The following is a 25,431-nucleotide window of genomic DNA, read 5'->3' as shown; positions in this document are numbered from 1 at the left end:
GGTATGTACACACACACTGACTGTGGGGAGCATTACATGCAGTACATGTATATGTGAGTATGTACACACACACTGACTGTGGGGAGCGTTTATTATACTGTTTACAGTGTGCTATGTCCACATATTCTGTTGTGCTGCTGCAAGTAAGAAAGTCATTGTTCTATAACATATAACATATATATATAACATATAACAACTACAGCATGGAAACAGGCCTGTCCGGCCCTACCAGTCCACGCCGACCATTCTCCCTGACCTAGTCTCATCTACCTGCACTCAGACCATAACCCTCCAATCCCCTCCTATCCATATACCTATCCAATTTACTCTTAAATAATAAAATCGAGCCAGCCTCCACCACTTCCACCGGAAGCCCATTCCATACAGCCACAACCCTCTGAGTAAAGAAGTTCCCCCTCATGTTACCCCTAAACCTTTGTCCCTCAATTCTGAAGCTATGTCCCCTTGTTGGAATCTTCCCCACTCTCAAAGGGAAAAGCCTACCCACATCAACTCTGTCCGTCCCTCTCATAATTTTAAAAACCTCTATCAAGTCCCCCCTCAACCTTCTACGCTCCAAAGAATAAAGACCCAACCTGTTCAACCTCTCTCTGTAGCCTAAGTGCTGAAACCCAGGCAACATTCTAGTAAATCTCCTCTGTACCCTCTCCATTTTGTCGACATCCTTCCTATAATTTGGCGACCAGAACTGCACACCATACTCCAGATTCGGCCTCACCAATGCCCTGTACAATTTCAACATTACATCCCAACTTCTATACTCGATGCTCTGATTTATAAAGGCAAGCATACCAAACGCCTTCTTCACCACCCTATCCACATGAGATTCCACCTTCAGGGAACAATGCACAGTTATTCCCAGATCCCTCTGTTCCACTGCATTCCTCAATTCCCTACCATTTACCCTGTACGTCCTATTTTGATTTGTCCTACCAAAATGCAGCACCTCACACTTATCAGCATTAAACTCCATCTGCCATCTTTCAGCCCACCCTTCCAAAAGGCCCAAGTCTCTCTGTAGACTTTGAAAATCTACCTCACTATCAACTACTCCACCTATCTTAGTATCATCTGCATATTTACTAATCCAATTTGCCACACCATCATCCAGATCATTAATGTAAATGACAAACAACAGTGGACCCAACACAGATCCTTGGGGCACTCCACTAGACACTGGTCTCCAACCTGACATACAATTGTCAACCGTTACCCTCTGGTATCTCCCATTCAGCCATTGTTGAATCCATCTTGCAACCTCACTATTAATACCCATCTGGGACCTATGACAATAAAACACTCTTGACTCCTGACTCTTGGATGTAGTCTCACCTTTCCATGTTTTCCAGCTCTTTCGTGGCATATTACAACATCTTCCCACATCTCTAGCTGTTGGAAGATCTGCAGAGCTGAGCTAGCACATCCTAATTCCAACAGCAGTGTGGCAAGCTGTTGCTGAAAGGGAAAAAATAACATTTAAAAAGGAGGAATCTGACGAGGAGGAAAGAACTCAAGCGAGCAATTGGAAGAGCCGCCGCAGTCCAGAGGTAATGTTTTTTGGAGATCATTAGATGGACACACCTTAACTGCATAGTGTGGAGGCACTTGACAACAGTAGAAGATCTTTAGCCGCTCCACCACAGATGTGGTCTTGTCTTCAAAATGATCCGCCAGAACCTAAACAAGGAAGGTAAACACAGTGGTTCAGCCACTTTCACAGTGCAATGCACAAGCTGCCCTCAGCTGGGTAGTTTAGTTTAGTTTAGAGATACAGCGCGGAAACAGGCTCTTCAGTCCACCGGATCCGTGCCGACCAGCGATCCCCGCACATTAACAATATCTCACACACACTAGGGACAATTTACATTTACCAAGCCAATTAACCTACAAACTTGCACGTCTTTGGAATGTGGGAGGAAACCGAAGCTTCTCGGAGAAAACCCACGCAGGTCATGGGGAGAACGTACAAACTCCGTACAGACAGCACCCGTAGTGGGGATGGAACCCCGACAGTAGTGTGCACACTGGAACTGGTTTCATTACTCTGCATGAGGAAGTGGAATACTACCAGAAGCCGGGACAGAAGACATTGCCACACTGAGCGGCAGACAGGTTTGCCAAGCAAAACGTGCTGTTGAGCCAAAACCAAAGAGGCCGTGGTAGTAAACCTCTCCGTTGTGAGAGGTACGGACAGGGGTTTCTGTGGTAACAGGCGGGATTCGAGGATGGTGTGCTGCCTCCCTGGTGCCAGGATCCAGGATGTCACGGACAGACTGCAGAAAATCCTCAACGGCAAAGGTGAACAGCCGGAAGTGGTAGTGCATGTCGGCACAAACGACGTCGGGAAGAAGGGGATGGATATTCTGCAGCATGACATTAGAGAGCTCGGAAAAATGCTGAAAAGCAGGACCTCCAGGGTGGTGTTCTCCGGTTTACTTCCAGTTCCTCGTGCTGGTGAGGGCAGGAACAGGGACATATGGGACATGAATGTGTGGCTGAGGAGCTGGTGCAGGGGGAAGGGATTTAGATTCTTAGACCACTGGGATCTGTTTTGGGGTAAGGGGGAATTGTACAAAAGGGACGGATTGCACCTTAACAGGTGGGGGACCAGCATTCTGGCAGGCAGGTTTGCCACTGCTACACGGGTGGGTTTACACTAAATAGGGCGGGGGGGGGGGGGGGTCAAATGGGATAGTCAAGGATGGAGTTAAAGGGAAAGAGAGTAAAGGGATAGTTAATGACCCCAGAATTAACAGGAAAGAAAGGTCACAAAGGGATAGGAGAGTGTGGCCACGTGTAATAGGGATCGATGTGAAAGGCGAGATGAGTAAGGAATTAAAAGTATTGTATATGAATGCGCGAAGTATAAGAAGTAAAGTAGATGAGCTTGAGGCTCAGTTAGAGGTTGGTAGATATGACATTGTGGGGATTACAGAGACGTGGCTGCAGGAGGATCGGGCCTGGGAACTTAATATTCAGGGTTATACATTCTATAGAAAGGACATTTCGATTTATTCACAAAATGCTGGAGTAACTCAGCAGGTCAGGCAGCATCTCGGGAGAGAAGGAATGGGTGACGTTTCGGGTCGAGACCCTTCTTCAGACTGAAAGGACAGGCAGGTGGGCAGAGGAGGTGGGGTAGCTCTGCTGGTGAGGGATGGAATTCAGTCCCTTGCGAGGGGTCACATAGGGACTGACGAGGTAGAGTCACTGTGGATAGAGTTGAGGAATTGTAAAGATAAGAAGACACTAATTGGAGTTATCTACAGACCCCCAAACGGTAGCCCGGATGTAGGGTGTAAGTTGCAGCAGGAGTTAAAGCTGGCATGTACCAAAGGTAATGCCACTGTGGTGATGGGGGATTTCAATATGCAGGTAGACTGGGAAAATCATGTTGGTTTTGGACCCCAAGAAAGAGAGTTTGTAGAGTGCCTCCGAGATGGATTCTGGGAGCAGCTTGTAATGGAGCCTACCAGAGAAAAGGCAATTGTGGATTTAGTGTTGTCCAATGAACCAGATTTGATAAAGAGAACTCGAGGTAAAGGAGCCACTTGGAGGTAGTGATCATAATATGATTAGTTTTAATCTGCAATTTGAGAGGGAGAAGGTTAAATCGGAAGTGTCAGTGTTGCAATTGAACAAAGGGGACTATGAAGGCATGAGAGAGGAGCTGGCCAAGGTCGACTGCAAAGGGATCCTAGCAGGAATGACGGTGGAACAGCAATGGCAGGAATTTCTGGGCATAATCCGGAAGACGCAGGATCATTTTATTCCAAAGAGGAAGAAAGATTCTAAGGGGAGTTGGAGGCAACCGTGGCTGACAAGGGAAGTTAGGGATGGAATAAAACTAAAAGAAAAGATGTATAACACAGCAAAGAGTAGCGGGAAGCCAGAGGATTGGGAAACTTTCAAAGGACAACAGAAGGTAACAAAACGGGCAATACGGGCTGAAAAGATGAAGTACGAGGGGAAGCTGGCCAAGAATATAAAGGACAGTAAAAGCTTCTTTAGATATGTGGGTCCCTTGAAGACAGACACGGGTGAAATTATTATGGTAACAAGGAAATGGCAGAAGAGTTGAAGAGGTACTTCGGATCTGTCTTCACAAAGGAAGACACAAACAATCTCCCAGATGTACTAGAGGACAGAGGATCTAGGGGGATAGAGGAACTGAAAGAAATTTGCATTAGGCGAGAAATAGTATTGGGTAGACTGATGGGACGGAAGGTTGATAAATCCCCAGGGCCTGATGGTCTGCATTCCAAGGTACTCAGGGGGATGGCCTCTGTCCTCCAGTACATCTGGGAGATTGTTTGTGTCTTCCTTAGCGAAGACAGATCCGAAGTACCTGTTCAACTCTTCTGCCATTTCCAGGGTACTCAGGGGGATGGCTCTAGAAATAGTGGACGCATTGGTGATCATTTTCCAATGTTCAATAGATTCAGGATCAGTTCCTGTGGATTGGAGGATAGCTAATGTTATCCCACTTTTCAAGAAAGAAGCGAGAGAGAAAACAGAGCAGTACAGACCAGTTAGCCTGACTTCGGTGGTGGGGAGGATGCTGGGGTCAATTATTAAAGAGGTAATAACGGTGTATTTGGATAGCAGTAAAAGGACAAGTCCAAGTCAGCATGGATTTATGAAAGGGAAATCATGCTTGACTAATCTTCTGGAATTTTTTGAGGATGTTTGAACATGCTAATGGCATGTTGGCCTTCATAACGAGAGGATTTTAGTGTAGGAGTAAATAAGTTCTTCTGCAGTTGTATAGGGCCTTCCACATCTGTAGTACTGTGTACAGTTTTGGTCTCCTAATTTGAGGAAGGACATCCTTGTAATAGAGCGTAGGTTCACGAGATTGATCCCTGGGATGGTGGGACTGTCATATGAGGAAAGATTGAAAAGACTAGGCTTGTATTCACTGGAGTTTAGAAGGATGAGGGGGGATCTTATAGAGACATATAAAATTATAAAAGGACTGGACAAGCTAGATGCAGGAAAAATGGTCCCAATGTTGGGGGAGTCCAGAACCAGGGGCCACAGTCTTAGAATAAAGGGGAGGCCATTTAAAACTGATATGAGAAGGAACTTTTTCACCCAGAGAGTTATGAATTTGTGGAATTCTCTGCCAGAGGGCAGTGGAGGCCAAATCACTGGATGAATTTAAGAGAGAGTTAGATAGAGCCCTGGGGGCTAGTGGAATCAAGGGGTATGGAGAGAAGTTGGGCACAGGTTACTGATTGTGGATGATCAGCCATGATCGCAATGAATGATGGTGCTGGCTCGAAGGGCCAAATGGCCTCCATTTCTATGTTTCTATGTGACAAATAAAATGGATGAAGGGGAGCCAGTGGATGTAGTGTATCTAGACTTTCAGAAAGCCTTTGATAAGGTCCCACACGGGAGGTTAGTGAGCAAAATTAGAGCACATGGCATTGGGGGTAGGGTGTTGAAATGGATAGAGAATTGGTTGACAGACAAGAAGCAAAGAGGAGAAATGGGTCCTTTTCCGAATGGCAGGCAGTGGCGAGTGGAGTGCCGCAAGGCTCGGTGTTGGGGCCGCAATTGTTTACCATATATATTAATGATTTGGATGAAGGAATTAGAAGTAACACTAGCAAGCTTGCAGATAACACAAAGCTGGGTGGCAGTGTGAACAGCGAAGAGGATGTTAGGAGGTTGCAGGGTGACCTGGACAGGTTGAGTGAGTGGGCAGATGTATGGCAGATGCAGTATAATGTAGATAATTCTGGAGCTCTGTCAGAATGACCATCGGGTTCTTGGTTACCTCCCTGACCAAGGCCCTTCTCCACCGATTGCTCAGCTCTATGAAGAGTCCTGGTGGTTCCAAAGTTCTTCTGTTTAAGAATGACGGAGGCCACTGTGCTCTTCGGGACTTGCAATGTTGCAGAAATTGTTTTATACCCTTCCCCAGATCTGTGTCTCGACACAATCCTGTCTCGGAGGTCTACGGACAATTCCTTCGTCTTCATGGCTTGGTTTTTGCTCTGACATGCACTGTCAACTGTGGGACCCTATATAGACAGGTGTGTGCCTTTCCAAATCATGTCCAATCAATTTAATTTACCACTGGTGGACTCCAATCAAATTGTAGAAACATCTCAAGGATAATCAATGGAAACAGGATGAACCTAAGCTCAATTTTGAATGTCATAGCAAAGGGTCTGAACACTTATGTAAATGTGATATTTCAGTTATTTATTTTTAATTACTTTGCAAAAATGTCTAAACACATGTTTTTGCTTCTTCATTCTGAGGTATTGTGTGTAGATTAATAATTTTAAAAAAAGAATTTAATCCATTTTAAAATAAGGCTGTCACATAACAAAATGTGGTGAAAGTGAAGTGGTCTGAATACTTCTGAATGCACTGTAGATGAAGGGATTAAAAGTAACATTAGCAAATTTGCAGATGATACAAAGCTGGGTGCCAGTGTGAACTGTGAGGAGGATGCTATGAGAATGCAGGGTGACTTGGACAGGTTGTGTGAGTGGGCGGATGCATGGCAGATGCAGTTTAATGTGGATAAATGTGAGGTTATCCACTTTGGTGGTAAGAACAGGAAGGCAGATTATTATCTGAATGTTTAGCCACATGCTCTCTCGCTGCTCCCCCTCTGTGATTTCTCCTGCCCTCCTACTCTATGACCACATTTTGACACAGACTCGCTACCACAGCCACACGCTCAGTCCGCCTTAACCAACCTGATCTCCCGGTGGCTGAGCACTTCAACTCCCCCTCCCACTCCCAGCCTGACCTTTCTGTCATGGGCTTCCTCCAGTGCCATAGTGAGGCCCACCAGAAATTGGAGGAACAGCACCTCATATTTCGCTTGGGCAGCTTGCAGCCCAGTGGTATGAACATTGACTTCTCCAACTTTAGATAGTTCCTCTGTCCCTCTCTTCCCCTCCCCCTTCCCAGTTCTCCCTCTATCTTCCTGTCTCCACCTATATCCTTCCTTTGTCCCGCCCCCTGACATCAGTCTGAACAAGGGTCTCGACCCGAAACGTCACCCATTCCTTCTCTCCTGAGATGCTGCCTGACCTGCTGAGTTACTCCAGCATTTTGTGAATAAATACCTTTGATTTGTACCAGCATCTGCAGTTATTTTCTTACATTATCTGAATGGTGTCAAGTTAGGAAATGGGGAAGTATAACGAGATCTGGGTGTCCTAGTTCATCAGTCACTGAAAGGAAGCATGCAGGTACAGCAGGCAGTGAAGAAAGCAAATGGAATGTTGGCCTTCATAACAAGAGGAGTTAAGTATAGGAGCAAAGAGGTCCTTCTGCAGTTGTACAGGGCCCTGCACCTGGAGTATTATGAGACCGCACCTGGAGTATTGTGTGCAGTTTTGGTCTTCAAATTTGAGGAAGGACATTCCTACTATTGAGGGAGTGCAGCGTAGGTTCACTAGGTTAATTCTCAGAATGGCGGGACCATCGTATGTTGAAAGATTGGAGCGACTGGGCTTATATACTCTGGAATTTAGAAGGATGAGAGGGGATCTTATTGAAACATATAAGATTATTAAGGGATTGGACATGTTAGAGGCAGGTAACATGTTCCCAATGTTGGGGGAGTCCAGAACCAGGGGCCACAGTTTAGATTTTTAGATTTAGAGATACAGCGCGGAAACAGGCCCACCGAGTCTGCGCCGCCCAGCGATCCCCGCACATTAACACTATCCTACACACACTAGGGACAATTTTTTTACATTTACCCAGTCAATTAACCTACATACCTGTACGTCTTTGGAGCATAAGTATAAGGGGTAGGCCATTTAGAACGGAGATGAGGAAAAACTTTTTCACTCAGAGAGTTGTGAATCTGTGGAATTCTCTGCCTCAGAAGGCAGTGGAGGCCAATTCTCTGGATGCTTTCAGGAGAGAGTTGGATAGAGCTCTTAATGATTGCGGAGTCAAGGGATATGGGGAGAAGGCAGGAACGGGGTACTGATTGTGGATGATCAGCCATGATCACGGTGAATGGCGGTGCTGGCTCGAAGACGACGGCATGGTGGCGCAGCGGTAGAGTTGCTGCCTTACAGCGAATGCAGCGCCGGAGACTCAGGTTCGATCCTGACTACGGGCGCTGTACTGTAAGGAGTTTGTACGTTCTCCCCGTGACCTGCGTGGGTTTTCTCCGAGATCTTCGGTTTCCTCCCACACTCCAAAGACGTACAGGTATGTAGGTTAATTGACTGGGTAAATGTAAAAATTGTCCCTAGTGTGTGTAGGATAGTGTTAATGTGCGGGGATCGCTGGGCGGTGCGGACTTGGTGGGCCGAAAAGGCCTGTTTCCGCGCTGTATCTGAAATATGAAAAAAATATAAGACCGAATGGCCTACTCCTACACCTATTGTCTATTGTCTATTGGTGTTTTTACAAACTCACTGCTTTGAAGCAAGTTTCAGATACTGGAATATCAATGTGGACTCCTGGATCATTTTTCCACAGGAGGTGTCATGAACATTTGAATGTCCTATTTCCACTCTGAAGATCCATGCTGATGTCAGGTAACCCTTCAGCTCTTCCCCAGCAACCTCCAAGATCAGCCTTGCTTTCCACACCAAATCAGCACCCTGCATGGGACCCACTCCTGCCTGGGACCATGAGCATTATGTTCTTATATCTGGACATGAATCAAAATGCACGTCCCATCCACCTGCAAGGGATAAACCACATCCCTTGACACACATCAAGTCCATGTACATAGATGTAGAGCACAGGAACAGGCCCTTCAGCCAAAAATGATGTCAACATCTCCTTCCTGAAAGAAAGTCCTTCAACTCTGAGGCTATGTCCTAGACTCTCCCGCTAGTGGAAACATCCTCTCCACTTGCACTCTATGCAGGCCTTTCACTATTCAGTAAGTTTCAATGAGGTCCCCCTTCATCCGTCTAAACTCCAGCGAGTACAGGCTCCACTGTCAGTTTAAATGGTTCAGAGCAAATTAAAGAAAGCTCCATTTGAGCTGCTAGACAACACAGCAATATCCAGATCATTCATGAGTGATAGCCAACCGGTAACTGAACAAAACGATATCCATTACAGCAGACAGTTATGTTACAGTTGTACAAGACGTTGCTGAGTGGTGTGTTCAGTTTTGGTCACCCAGAGCACTGTATTTAACTCATAGCGCTGTATTTAACCCATAGCGCTGTATTTAACCCAGAGCGCTGTATTTAACCCAGAGCGCTGTATTTAACCCCATAGCGCTATATTTAACCCAGAGCGCTGTATTTAACCCAGAGCGCTGTATTTAACCCCATAGCGCCGTATTTAACCCAGAGCGCTGTATTTAACCCATAGCGCTATATTTAACCCAGAGCGCTGTATTTAACCCAGAGCGCTGTATTTAACCCAGAGCGCTATATTTAACCCATAGCGCTGTATTTAACCCAGAGCGCTATATTTAACCCAGAGCGCTGTATTTAACCCAGAGCGCTGTATTTAACCCAGAGCGCTGTATTTAACCCATAGCGCTGTATTTAACCCATAGCGCTATATTTAACCCAGAGCGCTGTATTTAACCTATAGCGCTATATTTAACCCAGAGCGCTGTATTTAACCCCATAGCGCTGTATTTAACCCAGAGCGCTATATTTAACCCAGAGCGCTGTATTTAACCCAGAGCGCTGTATTTAACCCAGAGCGCTGTATTTAACCCATAGCGCTGTATTTAACCCCATAGCGCTATATTTAACCCAGAGCGCTGTATTTAACCCATAGCGCTGTATTTAACCCAGAGCGCTGTATTTAACCCATAGCGCTGTATTTAACCCAGAGCGCTATATTTAACCCAGAGCGCTGTATTTAACCCAGAGCGCTATATTTAACCCCATAGTGCTGTATTTAACCCATAGCGCTGTATTTAACCCATAGCGCTGTATTTAACCCCATAGCACTGTATTTAACCCCATAGCGCTGTATTTAACCCCATAGCGCTGTATTTAACCCATAGCGCTGTATTTAACCCTATAGCGCTGTATTTAACCTATAGCGCTGTATTTAACCCAGAGCGCTGTATTTAACCCCATAGCGCTGTATTTAACCCCATAGCGCTGTATTTAACCCAGAGCGCTGTATTTAACCCCATAGCGCTGTATTTAACCCAGAGCGCTGTATTTAACCCAGAGCGCTGTATTTAACCCAGAGCGCTGTATTTAACCCAGAGCGCTGTATTTAACCCAGAGCGCTGTATTTAACCCAGAGCGCTGTATTTAACCCAGAGCGCTGTATTTAACCCCATAGCGCTGTATTTAACCCCATAGCGCTGTATTTAACCCATAGCGCTGTATTTAACCCAGAGCGCTGTATTTAACCCCATAGCGCTGTATTTAACCCCATAGCGCTGTATTTAACCCAGAGCGCTGTATTTAACCCAGAGCGCTGTATTTAACCCCATAGCGCTATATTTAACCCAGAGCGCTATATTTAACCCAGAGTGCTGTATTTAATCCAGAGCGCTGTATTTAACCCTATAGCGTTATATTTAACCCAGAGCGCTATATTTAACCCAGAGCGCTGTATTTAACCCCATGGCGCTATATTTAACCCATAGCGCTGTATTTAATCCATAGCGCTGTATTTAACCCAGAGCGCTGTATTTAACCCCATAGCGCTGTATTTAACCCAGAGCGCTGTATTTAACCCCATTGCGCTATATTTAACCCAGAGCGCTGTATTTAACCCTATAGCGCTGTATTTAACCCAGAGCGCTATATTTAACCCAGAGCGCTGTATTTAACCCATAGCGCTATATTTAACCCAGAGGGCTATATTTAACCCAGAGCGCTATATTTAACCCAGAGCGCTATATTTAACCCAGAGCGCTATATTTAACCCAGAGTGCTATATTTAACCCAGAGTGCTATATTTAACCCAGAGCGCTGTATTCAACCCCATAGCGCTATATTTAACCCAGAGCGCTATATTTAACCCAGAGCGCTATATTTAACCCAAAGCGCTATATTTAACCCCATAGCGCTGTATTTAACTATTAATTTTAATTTTCCTAGTTACATCCTGAAAAAATTCCAGAAGATTAGTCAAGCATGATTTCCCCTTCGTAAATCCATGCTGACTCGGAACTATCCTGTTACTGCTATCCAAATGCTCCGCAATTTCGTCTTTTATAATTGACTCCAGCATCTTCCCCACCACTGATGTCAGACTAACTGGTCTATAATTTCCCGTTTTCTCTCTCCCTCCTTTCTTAAAAAGTGGGACATTAGCTACCCTCCAATCCACAGGAACTGATCCTGAATCTATAGAACATTGGAAAATAATCACCAATGCGTCCACGATTTCTAGTGCCACCTCCTTAAGTACCCTGGGATGCAGACCATCAGGCCCTGGGGATTTATCAGCCTTCAGTCCCATCAGTCTACCCAACACCATTTCCTGCCTAATGTGAATTTCCTTCAGTTCCTCCGTCAGCCTAGGATCTCTGGCCACTAGAACATCTGGGAGATTGTTTGTATTGAAGGTAATACACAGCGCTACAGACTGGTGTGTAAAGGTGATACACAGCGCTACAGACTGGTGTGTAAAGGTGATACACAGTGCACTGGCGGTTTGACGCACAAAAGTTTAAACAGCGCTGTCGGCTTAACGCCTGGGAATTTACACAAATTCTGTGGGCTGCAGCACTCTGGGTTAAATATAGCGCCACCACAGCACTCTGGGTTAAATATAGTGCAACCACAGCCCTCTGGGTTAAATATAATGCCACAAAAGCCCTATGGGTTAAATATAGCGCCACCACAGTGCTATGGGTTAAATATAGAGCTACCACAGCACTCTGGATTAACCCATAGCGCTGTATTTAACCCCATAGCGCTGTATTTAACCCATAGTGCTGTATTTAACCCATAGCGCTGTATGCAACCTATAGCGCTGTATTTAACCCATAGCGCTATATTTAACCCATAGCACTGTATTTAACCCCATAGCGCTGTATTTAACCCCATAGAGCTGTGGTAGCACTATATTTAACCCCATTGCGTTAAATTTAACCCCATAGTACTATATTTAACCCAGAGTGCTGCAGCCTACAGAATTTGTGTAAATTCCCAGGCGTTAAGCCGACAGCGCTGTTTAAACCTTTGTGCGCCAAACCGCCAACGCGTTGTGTATCACCTTTACACACCAGTCTGTAGCGCTGTGTATCACCTTCAATACAGCGCTATATTTAACCCAGAGCGTTTGTGTCTATCTTCGGTTTAAACCAACATCTGCAGTTCCTTCCGACACATTTTGTCTTTCATGGCACCTCCTCGATATCATCACAATCACAACCACAATCATACTTTATTAGCCAAGTATGTTTTGCAACATACAAGGAACTTCATTTGCCACACAGTCAAAGCAATTAAAAGCAACAGGACACACAAAATACATTTTAACATGAACATCCACCACAGTGACTCCTCCACATTCCTCACTGTGATGGAAGGTGAAAAACAGTTCAATCTCTTCCCTTCTTTGTCCTCCAGCGGTCGGGGGCCTCTAACCTTCCGTTGACGGGACAATCTTGACTCCCGTGGGCGGTGGGCCTTCCTTGTCGAGGCGACCAAGCTCCTGCATCGGGGGGGGATCTCAGCCCCCCCACGCCGGGCGATCTACCCCAGGTCGGGGCTAGTCGAACATCGTGCAGCTTTTGGAGCTTCCCGTCGTTGGTCTCAACCCGGGACTGAGAGCTCCTCGATGTTAAAGTCCGCAGGCCGCGGTTGGAGCGTCGATCCCAGGCAAGGGATCGCAGTCTCAGATGGTAAGTCCACGCGGCCCCGCGGTGGGGCTCAAGGTCAGTCCCGGGCTAGGCCGCCAGCTCCACGATGTTAGACCGCAGAGCGACCGGAGATACGACCCGCAAAACAATCGCATCTCCGGCAAGGTAAGGGAATGGAAAACAGTTTCCCCCTCCCCCCTCCCCCACCCCCCACATAAAACAAACCAGAGAACATTTACACAAACTTTTAAAACTTACTAAAAATAACAAAAGGGGGAAAAGGACAGACTGTAGGCGAGGCTGACATCGCAGTGCCACTGATGGGCAAAACAAAATGTATTTAATACAAATATCTTAGACTCAATTGCAGTATTTGGAAAGTAGTCGGAAATAGGAAATTTAATACACTTTGGAAATCCTTATGATGTCTTTGTAACATAAGTTTCATCATGGGCTTGGACTGATATCAGTGTAACAATACATTATGCTTAGGAAGGAACTGCAGATGCTGGTTTACAACGAAGATAGACACAAAGTGTTGGAGTAACAGCGGGACAGGCGCTCAGTGGGTCGGGCAGCATCTCTGGAGAGAAGGAATGGGTGACGTTTTGGGTCGTGACTCCACCTCAGTCTGAAGAAGGGTCTTGACCCGAAACATCACCCACCCCTCCTTCTCCAGAGATGCTGCCCTACCCACTGAGTTACTCCAGCATTTTTGTCTATCTTCAATAGATCTTGCTTTGTTGGCCAGGACAGTAAGGGGAGCTATCACTGGGAACTTTTCGCACAACCTGCTCCATTTAATAACAGTCACTGATATTAATCATTAATATTCATCAGTCTTACAACATTGAAACAGGCCCTTCGGCCCAACTTGCCCACACTGGCCAGCATGTCCCACCTACACTAGTCCCACCTGCCTGCGTTTGGTCCATATACCTGTTTAAATGTCTCTTAAACGTTGTGATTGTACCAGCCTCAACTACCCTAGATAGAGCTCTAGGGGCTAGCGGAATCAAGAGATATGGGGAGAAGGCAGGCATGGGTTACTGATTGTGGATGATCAGCCATGATCACAATGAATGACGGTGCTGCCTCCACCTGCACCTATTTTCTATGTTTCTATGTTTCTACCCCCACTGGCAGCTCTTTCCAAAATTCCCACCACCCTTTATGTGAAAAGGTTACTATTAAATCTCCCCCCCCCATCACCTTAAACCTATGTCTTCTGGTTCTCGATTTTCCTTTTCGTAAACCTCCTCTGCACCCTTTCCAAAGCCTCCATCACCCCTGACACAAAATAATGAGAGGAATAGATCGGGTAGATGCACAGTCTCTTGCCCAGAGAAGGAAAATCGAGGACCAGAGGACATAGGAGGGGGAGATAGATCAGCCATGATTGAATGGCGGAGTAGACTTGATGGGTCGAATGGCCTCATTCTACTCCTATTCCTTATGACTTTAACCTTCCTATAAAGGGACGACTAGAACTGCAAATACTTCAAATATGGCAAGAGTTCCATGCACACACCTTCTGAATACAAAAACATGCCCCACACATTTCCTTTGACCTTTGCCACTCTCACGTTAATGCTCTCTAGTATTTGATTTTTCCAACCTGCGAAACAGGTTCTGACTTCAACCCAACCTATCTATGCCTCTCGTAATTTTATATAATAGAAACATAGAAAATATGGGAGGAGGCCATGTGGCCCTTCGAGCCAGCACCGCCATTCATTGTGATCATGGCTGATCATCCACAATCAGTAACCCGTGCCTGCCTTCTCCCCATATCCCTTGATTCCACTAGCCCCTAGAGCTCTATCTAACTCTCTTTTAAATTCATCCAGTGAATTGGCCTCCACTGCCCTCTGTGACAGAGAATTCCACAAATTCATAACTCTCTGGGTGAAAAAGTTTTTCTCACCTCAGTTTTAAATGCCCTCCCCTTTATTCTTAGACTGTGTACCCTGGTTCTGGACTCCCCAAACATTGGGAACATTTTTCCTGCATCTCGCTTGTCCAGTCCTTTTATAATTTTATGTTTCTATAAGATTCCCTCTCACCCGTCTAAATTCCAGTGAATAGAAGCCCAGTCTTTCCAATCTTTCCTCATATGACAGTCCCGCCATCCCGGGCATTAACCTTGTGAACCTACGCTGCACTGCCTCAATAGCAAGGATGTCCTCCCTCAAATTAGGAGACCAAAACAACACACAATACTCCAGATGTGGTCTCACCAGGGCCCTGTACAACTGCAGAAGGACCTATTTACTCCTATACTCAAATACTATCAGTTCTCCCTACTACTTCCAGCATTTCAGAGAAAACACTCCAAGTCTGTCCACCCTCTTCTTGTAGCTAATAACATCTAATCCAGGCATAATTTCGTAAACCTCCTCTGCACCCTTTCCAAAGCCTCCATCACCCCTGACACAAAATCATGAGAGGAATAAATCAGGTAGATGCACAGAGTCTCTTGCCCAGCCCAGAGTAGGGAAATCGAGGACCAGAGGACATAGGAGGGGGAGATAGATCAGCCATGATTGAATGGCGGAGTAGACTTGATGGGCCAAATGGCCTTTCTACTCCTATTCCTTATGACTTTAACCTTCCTATAAAGGGACGACTAGAACTGCAAATACTTCAAATACGGCATAACCAAAGTCCTCTGAAGCTGCAAAAAATGCATATTCTAGCAGCATTACTTGTACAATGCCTTACCTTGCCAGAGATGTGATTGGTTTGCCGATTGCATCTTGCTCTGCGGCCCAACAGCATGGACCTGGCGGCCTTGCTCAAGACTGACTTTGAGGCGGGGGCCGTGGACTTACCAATAGAGCCGATCCCTTGCCTGGGATCGACGCTCCAACTGCGGCCTGCGGAGTTCACCGTCGAGGAGCTTGCAGTCTCGGGTAGAGACCGACGTCGGGAGCTCCAAGTCACAGAAGGTTCAAAAAGCCCCGACCCGGGTCAGATCGCCCGGCGAGGGGGAGCTGAGATTCCCCCCGATGCAGGAGCTTGATTGACCTGATACGAGGGCCCGACCGCCGGCCACGAGAGTAAGATCTCCCGGCTACTGAAGGCTCGAGGCCCCCCGACCGCGGGAGGACAAAGAAGGGAGAGATTGAACTGTTTTTCGCCTTCCATCACAGTGAGGAATGTGGAGGAGTCACTGAGGTGGATGTTCACGTTAAAATGTATTTTGTGTGTCCTGTAGCTTTTTATTGGTTTGACTGTACGGCAAATAAAATTCCTCGTATGTTGCAAAACATACTTGGCTAATGAAGTATGATTATGATTATGACAATGTCATTGTTTTCAAAGTGTAATGCAGTTTAATTCATAGTCCTTTAAGCCCAAAAGAAAGTCACATAGATTCACATAGAATGTTTATTGTAGAAAATATTTCCATCTCGCCCGACTGGAATGGAAAATTTACTTCTGCGGCAGCAATGATGTCAACAATAGTTGCCCAAGGGACCAGAGGCAAGTTGGTTGAACTTTTAACAATGCTATGAGATTCCTGACATCCATCGCAAGTACTTCAACATGCAGAGAGGACTCGAGCATAGCAACGCAAGAGGTTCAGATCAGTGCATTTCCACAGCGGTTTGCTGCGTTCCAAAATAAGTGTCAACTCCACTTCCAAAATTCTCTTACTGTTTTAGTAAACTATCATTCATAAAGTCATAGAGTGATACAGTGTGAAAACAGGCCCTTCGGCCCAACTTGCCCATACCGGCCAACAATATCCCAGCTACACTAGTCGCACTTGCCCGCGTTTAGTCAATATCCCTCCAAACCTGTCCTATCCATGTACTGGACAGTACAAACACCTAACTGTTTCTTATACATTGGGATAGTCCCTGCCTCAACTCCAGATTACGATTCTTCGACTTGCGATACCTCCACTTTGCGATGGTGCAAACGGCCCGCCGCCGCGTGCTTCTGGCCACGTGATCACGTGTATTACAATGCATTTCCACTTACAATACTTTCAGTTTCTGATGGGTTTCTTGGAACGGAACCCCATCGTAAGGTGAGGAGTACCTGTACCTCCTCTGGCAGCTTGTTCCACCCTATTTGTGGGGAAAAGTTGCCCCTCAGATTCCTATTAAACCTTTTTCCCTTCACCTTAAACCTATGTCCTCGATTTCCCTACTCTGGGCAAGAGAGTCAGGGAAGAGGGAGACACTTGAAATATGGAAGGGTAAGGTGTGAAAACAAGACATCAAAGGGGACGAGGTTCAAGGAAAATGTAGAATGGATGATTGTTAGCGAGGGGAAGCTGGTACACATTTGTAAACACAGTGGAAGTGAGGTCCTACCTGAGTCTGCATCATTGCACGCTCAATCCGCCGGCCATTGCCTTTCTCCAGTTTTGTCCTCATCATGAGAGTAGTTACCTGAATGGCCCAGAACTTTGGCTGCGACAATATATACTGAAACATCAAGAAACAAAATGTATACTATCATTATCTGAAAAACTAAGCACCTAATTAAAATTTGATAATGCATATTTTGAAAATATACACACACACACAGTTGCAATTCCAGCCGTAAATCAAAATACAGAGAATGTAGGCAGGAGAAAAACTAGTGACGGACATTTACTACAAGCCCACCGACTCGCACAGCTATCTGGACTACACTTCTTCCCACCTGGTCCCCTGCAAAAAGTCTATCCCCTACTCCCAATTCCTCCGTCTACGCCGCATCTGCGCCCGGGATGAGGTGTTTCAGACTAGGGCTTCGAGATGTCCTCGTTTTTCAGAAAACGGGGCTTCCACTCCTCCATTATAGATGAGGCTCTCACTAGGGTCTCTTCTACATCCTGCAGCTCCGCTCTTGCTCCCCCTCCCCCCACTCGCAACAAGGACAGGATCCCCCTCGTTCTCACCTTCCACCCCACCAGCCAGCGGATCCAACATATCATCCACCAACATTTCCGTCACCTACAACAGGACCCCACCACTGGCCATATCTTCCCATCCCCTCCCCTCACTGCGTTCCGCAGAGACCGTTCCCTCCGCAACTCCCTGGTCCACTCGTCCCTTCCTACCCAAACCACCCCATCCCTGGGCACTTTCCCTTGCAACCGCACGAGATGCAACACCTGTCTCTTTACCTCCCCCCTCAACTCCATCAAAGGACCCAAACAGTCTTTCCAGGTGAGACAGAGGTTCACCTGCACCTCCTCCAACCTCATCTACTGCATCCGCTGCTCTAGATGTCAACTTATTTATATCGGCGAAACCAAGCGCAGGCTCGGCGATCGCTTCGCTGAACACCTGCGCTCGGTCCGCATTAACGCAACTGATCTCCCGGTGGCCCAGCACTTTAACTCCCCCTCCCATTCCCAGTCTGACCTCTCTGTCATGGGCCTCCTCCAGTGCCATAGTGAGGCCCGCCGGAAATTGGAGGAGCAGCACCTCATATTTCGCCTGGGCAGTTTGCGGCCCGGTGGTATGAACGTCGACTTCTCCAACTTCAGATAGCTCCTCTGTCCCTCCCTTCCCCTCCTCCTTCCCAGATCTCCCCCTATCTTCCTGTCTCCACCTATATCCTTCCTTTGTCCCACCCCCGACATCAGTCTGAAGAAGGGTCTCGACCCGAAACGTCACCCATTCCTTCTCTCCCGAGATGCTGCCTGACCTGCTGAGTTACTCCAGCATTTGGTGAATAAATCGAATGTAGGGCAGTACAGTACAGGAACAAGCCCTTTGTGCTGAACATGATGCCAGGTTAAGCTGATACCACTGGGTTCATTACCGGTGGCTCAGCACTTTAACTCCCCTCCCATTCCCAATCTGGCCTTTCTGTCCTGGGCCTCCTCCATTGTCAGAGTGAGGCCCAGCGCAAATTGGAGGAACAGCACCTCATATTTCGCTTGGGTAGTTTACACCCCAGCAGTATGAACATTGACTTCTCTAACTTCAGATAGCCCTTGCTTTCCCTCCCTCTCCATCCCCTCCCCCTTCCCAGTTCTCCCACTCATCTTCCTGTCCCCAACTACATTCTATCTCTGTCCCGCCCACTCCCCTGACATCAGTCTGAAGAAGGGCCTCGACCCGAAACATCACCCATTCCTTCTCTCCAGAGATGCTGCCTGGAGTTACTCCAGCATTTTGTGTCTACCAGCATATGCAGTTCTTTCCTGTACATTTATTTAGGTCATTTATATATCTCACAAACAGCAGAGGTCCCAGCACAGATCCCTGCAGAACTCCACTGATCACAGACCTCCAGCCTGAATATCCACCTTCCACCACAACCCTCTGTCTTCCATGAATAAGCCAGTTATGAATCCATACAATCAACTCTCCCCTGTTTTTCCTTTTGCATTATGTACTCAACACATTTATCCATTTTAAATGCTTTATCAGAAAGCTTTTCTTGTAAAAATCCAAAAATATATCTCTCTTCCACTGAATCACAATGGACTATTGAAATTAGATAATTTGTGAGTAAATCACATTTATATCAACTTAGGAAATGCCTCACTCTGTCTGTATGACTTCTACAGGTATACTGTAGAGAGCACATTGACTGGTTGCATCACGGCCTGCTTCAGCAACTTGAATGCCCAGGAGCAAAGAAGACAGCAAAATGTTGTGGACACTGCCCTGTCCATCACCAGCTCTGACCTCCCCACTACTGAAGGGATGTCACTGCTGCACAAAGGCAGCCGGCATCATCACTGACCCACACCACCCTGGCCACACATTCACTGACCCACACCACCCTGACCACACACCCACTGACCCACACCACACTGACCCACACCACCCTGGCCACACATTCACTGACCCACACCACCGTGGCCACACATTCACTGACCCACACCACCCTGACCACACATTCACTGACCCACACCACCCTGACCACACACTCACTGACCCACACCACCCTGGCCACACACTCATTTCACTCCTGCCATCGGGAAGAAGGTACAGGAGCCTGAAAACTGTAACGTCCAGGTTCAGGAACAGCTTCTTCCCTACAGCCATCAGGCTATTAAACACTACAACCTCAAATAAGCTCTGAACTACATAGATTATTATTATTACACTTTGTCTGTTTTTTAATGTGTCCATGTGTCTGTGTGTGTGTGTGTATGTGTGTATGTGTGTGTGTGTACGTGTGTTTGTGTGTGTGTATCTTTGTGTGTGTACGTGTGTGTGTGTACATGTGTGTGTATGTGTGTATGTGCGCGTGTGTATATGCGGGTACGTGTATATATACACACACTGAACTAATTTTCCTGTTTATTATATTGTTTACAGTGCATTATGTTTACACGTTGTGTTGTGCTACTGCAAGTGAGAATGGCGCTGTTCTATCTGGGACACATGACATTAACACACTCTTTATTGCCCCCCACACTGACCCTCAGCCAGACCTGACCGCTGCTGATGGTGGAGAGGTTTTGGGAGGAGATTCCAGGCATTGGTGCAGCTGAAGGCATGACTGCCTGCACTGAAGCAAATCACATTTGATCTTCAGCAAGAGATCAGAATTACTGGCATTGGTATTGGTTTCTTTTTGTCACATGTACAATGAGAAGCACGGTTCAGGTATCCAGTCAAATCCTGCTAAACCCCTGGCAGGTGACAGGAGGGTGGCTAATATTTTGCCTCTATTTAAAAGTCGACTGACATCTACTACAAACCTACCAACTCCCAGTTATGTGGTAGGAAAATAACTGCAGATGCTGGTACAAATAGAAGGTACCACAAAATGCTGGAGTAACTCAGTAGGTCAGGCAGCATTTAGGAGAGAAGGAATGGGTGACGTTTCGGGTCGAGACCCATCTTCAGACTGATGTCGGGAGGGGGGGAGGGACAAAGGAAGGATATAGTTGGAGACAGGGAGACAGTGGGAGAACTGGGAAGGGGGAGGGGAAGAGAGGGACAGAGGAACTATCTAAAGTTGGAGAAGTCAATGTTCATACCACTGGGCTGCAAGCTGCCCAAGCGAAATATGAAGTGCTCTTCCTCCAATTTCTGGTGGGCCTCACTATGACACTGGAGGAGACCCATGACAGAAAGGTCAGACTGGGAGTGGGAGGGGTGCTGAAGTGCTCTACCACCGGGAGATCAGGTTGGTTAAGGCGGATTGAGTGAAGGTGTTGAGCGAAACGATCACCAAGCCTGCGTTTGGTCTCGCCGATGTAGAGAAGTTGACATCTGGAACAGCGGATACAATAGATGAGATTGGAGGAGGTGCAGGTGAACCTCTGTCTCACCTGAAAAGTGAGGTGGTTTCACACTAGGGCATCAGAGATGTCCTCATTCTTCAGGAAACGGGACTTCCCCTCCTCCATTATAGATGAGGCTCTCACTAGGGCCTCTTCTATATCCCGCAGCTCCGCTCTTACTCCCCCTCCTCCCATTCGTAACAAGGACAGAATCCACGTTCTCACCTTCCACCCCACCAGCCAGCGTATCCAACAAATCATCCTCCAACATTTCCGTCACCTCCAACGGGACCCCACTACTGGCCACATCTTCCCATCCCCTCCCCTTTCTGCATTCCGCAGTGACCGTTCCCTCCGTAACTCCCTGGTCCACTCGTCCCTTCCCACTCAAACCACCCCATCCCCGGCCACTTTCCCCTGCAACCGCAGGAGATGCAACACCTGTCTCTTTACCTCCCCCTCAACTCCATCTGTGGGAGGAAACCGAAGATCTTGGAGAAAACCCACGCAGGTCACGGAGAGAACGTACAAACTCCGTACAGACAGCACCCGCAGTCGGAATCGAACCCGGGTCTCCAGCGCTGCATTCGCTGTAAGGCAGCAACTCTACCGCTGCGCCACCTTAGAGTTCTTCGGTTTCCTCCCGCACTCCAAAGACGTACAGGTTTGTAGATGAATTGGTTTGGTAAATGTAAAAATTGTCCCTAGTGGGTGTAGGATAGTGTTAATGTGCGGGGATCGCTGGTCGGCACGGACCCGGTGGGCCGAAGGGCCTGTTTCCGCGCTGTATCTCTAAACTAAACTAAACTAAACTATTCTTTTCCCAATGTGCATTTGAAGAACTCTCTGCAATAGTTTCCCTGGCACTGATGTTAGGCTCACTGCCCTATAGTTCCCTGGATTCTCAGTACTTCCCTTCTTAAGGAACAACATTGGTCACCCTTCCTCCAGTCCTGCAGTCCTCCAGCCTGTGGCTAAAGAACAAAGTAAGTTCCTCATTCAGCCGCCCACAATCTCCTCTCTTGCCACCTGTGTAAGATGCCATCAAATACTGTAGACACAAAAGCCTGCAGTCACTCAGTGGGTCAGGCAGCATCTCAGGAGAGAAGGAATGGGTGATGTTTTGGGTCGAGATATCAGAAGAAGGGTCTCGACTTGAAACGTCACCCACCCTGAGTTACTCCAGTTTTTTTGTGTCTATCTTCGGTTTAAACCAGCATCTGCAGTTCCTTCCCACAAATACATCCCATCAGCCGTGGGGACATATCCACCTTATATTTACGAGGATGTTGCCTGGACTAGAGGGTGTGAGCTACAGGGAGAGGTTGAGTAGGCTGGGTCTCTATTCCATGGAGCGCAGGAGGATGAGGGAAGATCTTATAGAGGTGTACAAAATCATGAGAGGAATAGATCGGACAGAGTCTTTTACCCAGAGTAGGGGAATCGAGGACCAGAGGACATAGGTTCAAGGTGAATGGGAAAAGATTTAATAGGAATCCGAGGGGTATTTTTTTCACACAGAGGGTGGTGGGTGCATGGAACAAGCTGCCAGAGGAGGTAGTTGAGGCTGGGACTATCCCATCATTTAAGAAACAGTTGGACAGGTACATGGATAGGACAGGTATGGAGGGACATGGACCAAGTGCAGGCAAGTGGCACTAGGGTAGCTGGGACATTGTTGGCCAGTGTGGGCGAGTTGGGCCGAAGGGCCTGTTTCCACACTGTATCACTCTATTGACTCGGTGGGCTGAAGGGCCTGTTTCCACACTGTGTGCTCTATGACTCATTAATCGACCATCAGCACCATGAGGTGTACCGAGAAATGGTGAAAACCTTTGCATGTTATTCCAGTAAAATCAAGCCAGATGCAAGTACAGCAGGTAGTGCAAAGAGAAAATACTGCAGAATGCGCAGACCAGCTACAGCGTTATAATGTTACAACTGCAGAGAAAGTGCAGATGGCCGCATGCCGGCACGACCAACACCCCTCCCCAGCCTATGAGAGGAACGTTCAGTGACCAGAAGCTATTCCTACATCTGGTGGGAAATACTTTCAAATCTTTTTATCTTCCCAATGTTCCCAATGTTGGAGGAGTCCAGAACCAGGGGCAACAGTCTAAGAATAAAGGGGAGGCCATTTAAAACTGAGGTGAGAAGAAACGTTTTCACCCAGAGAGTTGTGAATTTGTGGAATTCTCTGCCACAGAGGGCAGTGGAGGCCAATTAATTGGATGGATTTAAAAGAGAGTTCGATAGAGCTCTAGGGGCTAGTGGAATCAAGGAATATGGGGAGAAGGCAGGCACGGGTTACTGATTGTGGATGATCACCATCACAATGAATGGCGATGCTGGCTCGAAGGGCCAAATGGCCTCCTCCTGCACCTATTTTCTATGCTTCTATGTTTCTGTCCAATAAGAGATGGGAGAAGAGGGAATGACTGGGGTGTAAATGATCCATGATGATAGTCTTATAGTTTAGTTTAATTTAGTTTAGAGATACAGCGCGGAAACAGGCCATTTGGCCCACCGTCCACACCGACCAGCAATCCCGGCACACTAACCTATCGTATACACACTCGGGACAATTTTTTACATTTATACCAAGCCAATTAACCTAGAAACCCGTAGGTTTTTGGAGTGTGGGAGGTAACCGAAGAGAAAAAGTGTGCAAGTCACAGGGAGAAGGTACAAACTCCGTACAGACAAGCACCTGTAGTCAGGATGGAACCCGGGTCTCTGGTGCTGTGAGGCAGCAGCTCTACCCGCTGCACCGCCGTACCATCCATAGAGTCAAACACCACGGAAATAAGCCCTTTGACCAAACTCATCCATGGCAATCAGGATGCCCCATCTAAGCTCGTCCCATTAGCGTGCGTTTGGCCATCTCCCTCTGAAGGACCAGCCCAAATATATTTTAAATGTTATTGTACCTGTGTCTATTTCCTCCAGCAGCTCGTTCCGTATACCCAAATTCATCTGTGCAAAATCATGTTGCTATTAAATTTAAACCTTCTCATGTTAAATCTGTGCCCTCTATTTCATGGGATCACAGGATTATGTTGGTTGCTTTCCTGAAGCAATGTCAAGTGCAGTTCATGGAACTTGCAGTCAAAGCAGTTTAAGCAGTAACCCTTGCATCCCCTCGCTCCCCCACCCTAGTTGTTCTACTGGTTTCACTGTTGTCCTGGTGAGTTTCATCGTCCGTATAAACTAGCCCACAACCAACAACGGACCCTTCCTTTGGTTAACCTTGCTTTTTGCATATCTTTCGTTCACGTGTAGGAAACAACTGCAGATGCTGGTTTAAATCAAAGGCAGACACAAAATGCTGGAGTAACTCAGCGGGTCAGACAGCATCTCTGGCGAGAAGGGATGGGTGACGTTTCGGGTCGTGACCCTTCTTCAGACTGATGTCAAGGGAGGGGGCGGGACAAAGATACAATGTAGTCGGGGATAGTAAGAGTGGGAAGGGGAGGGGATGGAGAGAGAGGGAGAGAGAGGGAGAGAGAAGGAGAGAGAGGGGGGGAATGCATGGGCTATTTGAAGTTAGAGAAGTCAATGTTCATACCGCTGGGGTGTAAACTGCCCAAGCGAAATATGAGGTGCTATTCTTCCAATTTGCGCTGGGTCTCACTCTGACAATGGAGGAGGCCCAGGACAGAAAGGTCAGATTGGGAATGGGAGGGGAGTTAAAGTGCTGAGCAACCGGGAATGAACCTGGAGTTGACACCTGGAAAGCGGATACAATAGATGAGGTTGGAGGAGATGCAGATGAACCTCTGCCTCACCTGGAAAGACTGTTTGGGTCCTTGGATGGAGTTGAAGGGGAAGGTACAGGGACAGGTGTTGCATCTCCTGTGGTTGCAGGGGAAAGTACCTGGGGAGGGGGTGGTTTGGGTGGGAAGGGGCGAGTTGACCAGGGAGTTACGGAGGGAACGGTCTCTGCGGAAAGCAGTCTTTTCAGGTGAGGCAGTGGTACACCTGCACCTCCTCCAACCTCATCTATTGTATCCGCTGTTCCAGGTGTCAACTCCTGTATATCGGCGAGACCAAGCGCAGGCTCGGCGGTCGTTTCGCTGGACACCTTCGCTCAGTCCGCCTTGGGGGGCTGAATGGGGGATGTAGAGAAATCTTCAAAAAATAGTGGCACGATGACATAGCTGTTAGAGCTTCAGCCTCACAGCACCAGAGACCGGGTTTGATCCTGACCTGACCATGTCTGTGTACATGTTCTCCCCGTGACCACATCCTCCAGATCCTCCAGTTTCATCCCAAATTGCAAAGATATGCAGGTTTGTGGGTTTAGTTTAGTGTCGTTTAGAGATACAGCACGGAAACAGGAACTTCGGCCCACCGAGTCCGTGCCAACCAGCGATCCCCGCAAATTAATACTATCCCACACACACTAGGGATAATTTACACTTATACCAAGCCAATTATCCTACAAACCTGT

General features: G+C 47.1%; 1 protein-coding gene across 2 annotated transcripts in view; it reads right to left on the bottom strand.

The window, feature by feature from the left end:
* ttc27 (tetratricopeptide repeat domain 27) overlaps nt 1-25,431 on the bottom strand; it is a 135,090-nt gene that overhangs the window by 40,934 nt on the left and 68,725 nt on the right. For both annotated transcript variants that reach the window (XM_078404657.1, XM_078404658.1), the window contains exons 10-12: nt 17,107-17,220; nt 1,603-1,698; nt 1,354-1,476 (exon numbers count right to left, since the gene is read on the bottom strand). In XM_078404657.1, coding sequence (XP_078260783.1) covers nt 1,354-1,476; nt 1,603-1,698; nt 17,107-17,220 — 333 coding nt within the window. The remainder of the gene's footprint in view (nt 1-1,353; nt 1,477-1,602; nt 1,699-17,106; nt 17,221-25,431) is intronic.

The sequence above is a fragment of the Rhinoraja longicauda genome, chromosome 9 (genome assembly GCF_053455715.1).
Source record: "Rhinoraja longicauda isolate Sanriku21f chromosome 9, sRhiLon1.1, whole genome shotgun sequence".
NCBI classification, from domain to species: domain Eukaryota; kingdom Metazoa; phylum Chordata; class Chondrichthyes; order Rajiformes; family Arhynchobatidae; genus Rhinoraja; species Rhinoraja longicauda.
The sequence above is the reverse complement of the archived record's forward strand: the minus strand, read 5'-3'. Positions and strand labels throughout refer to the sequence as shown.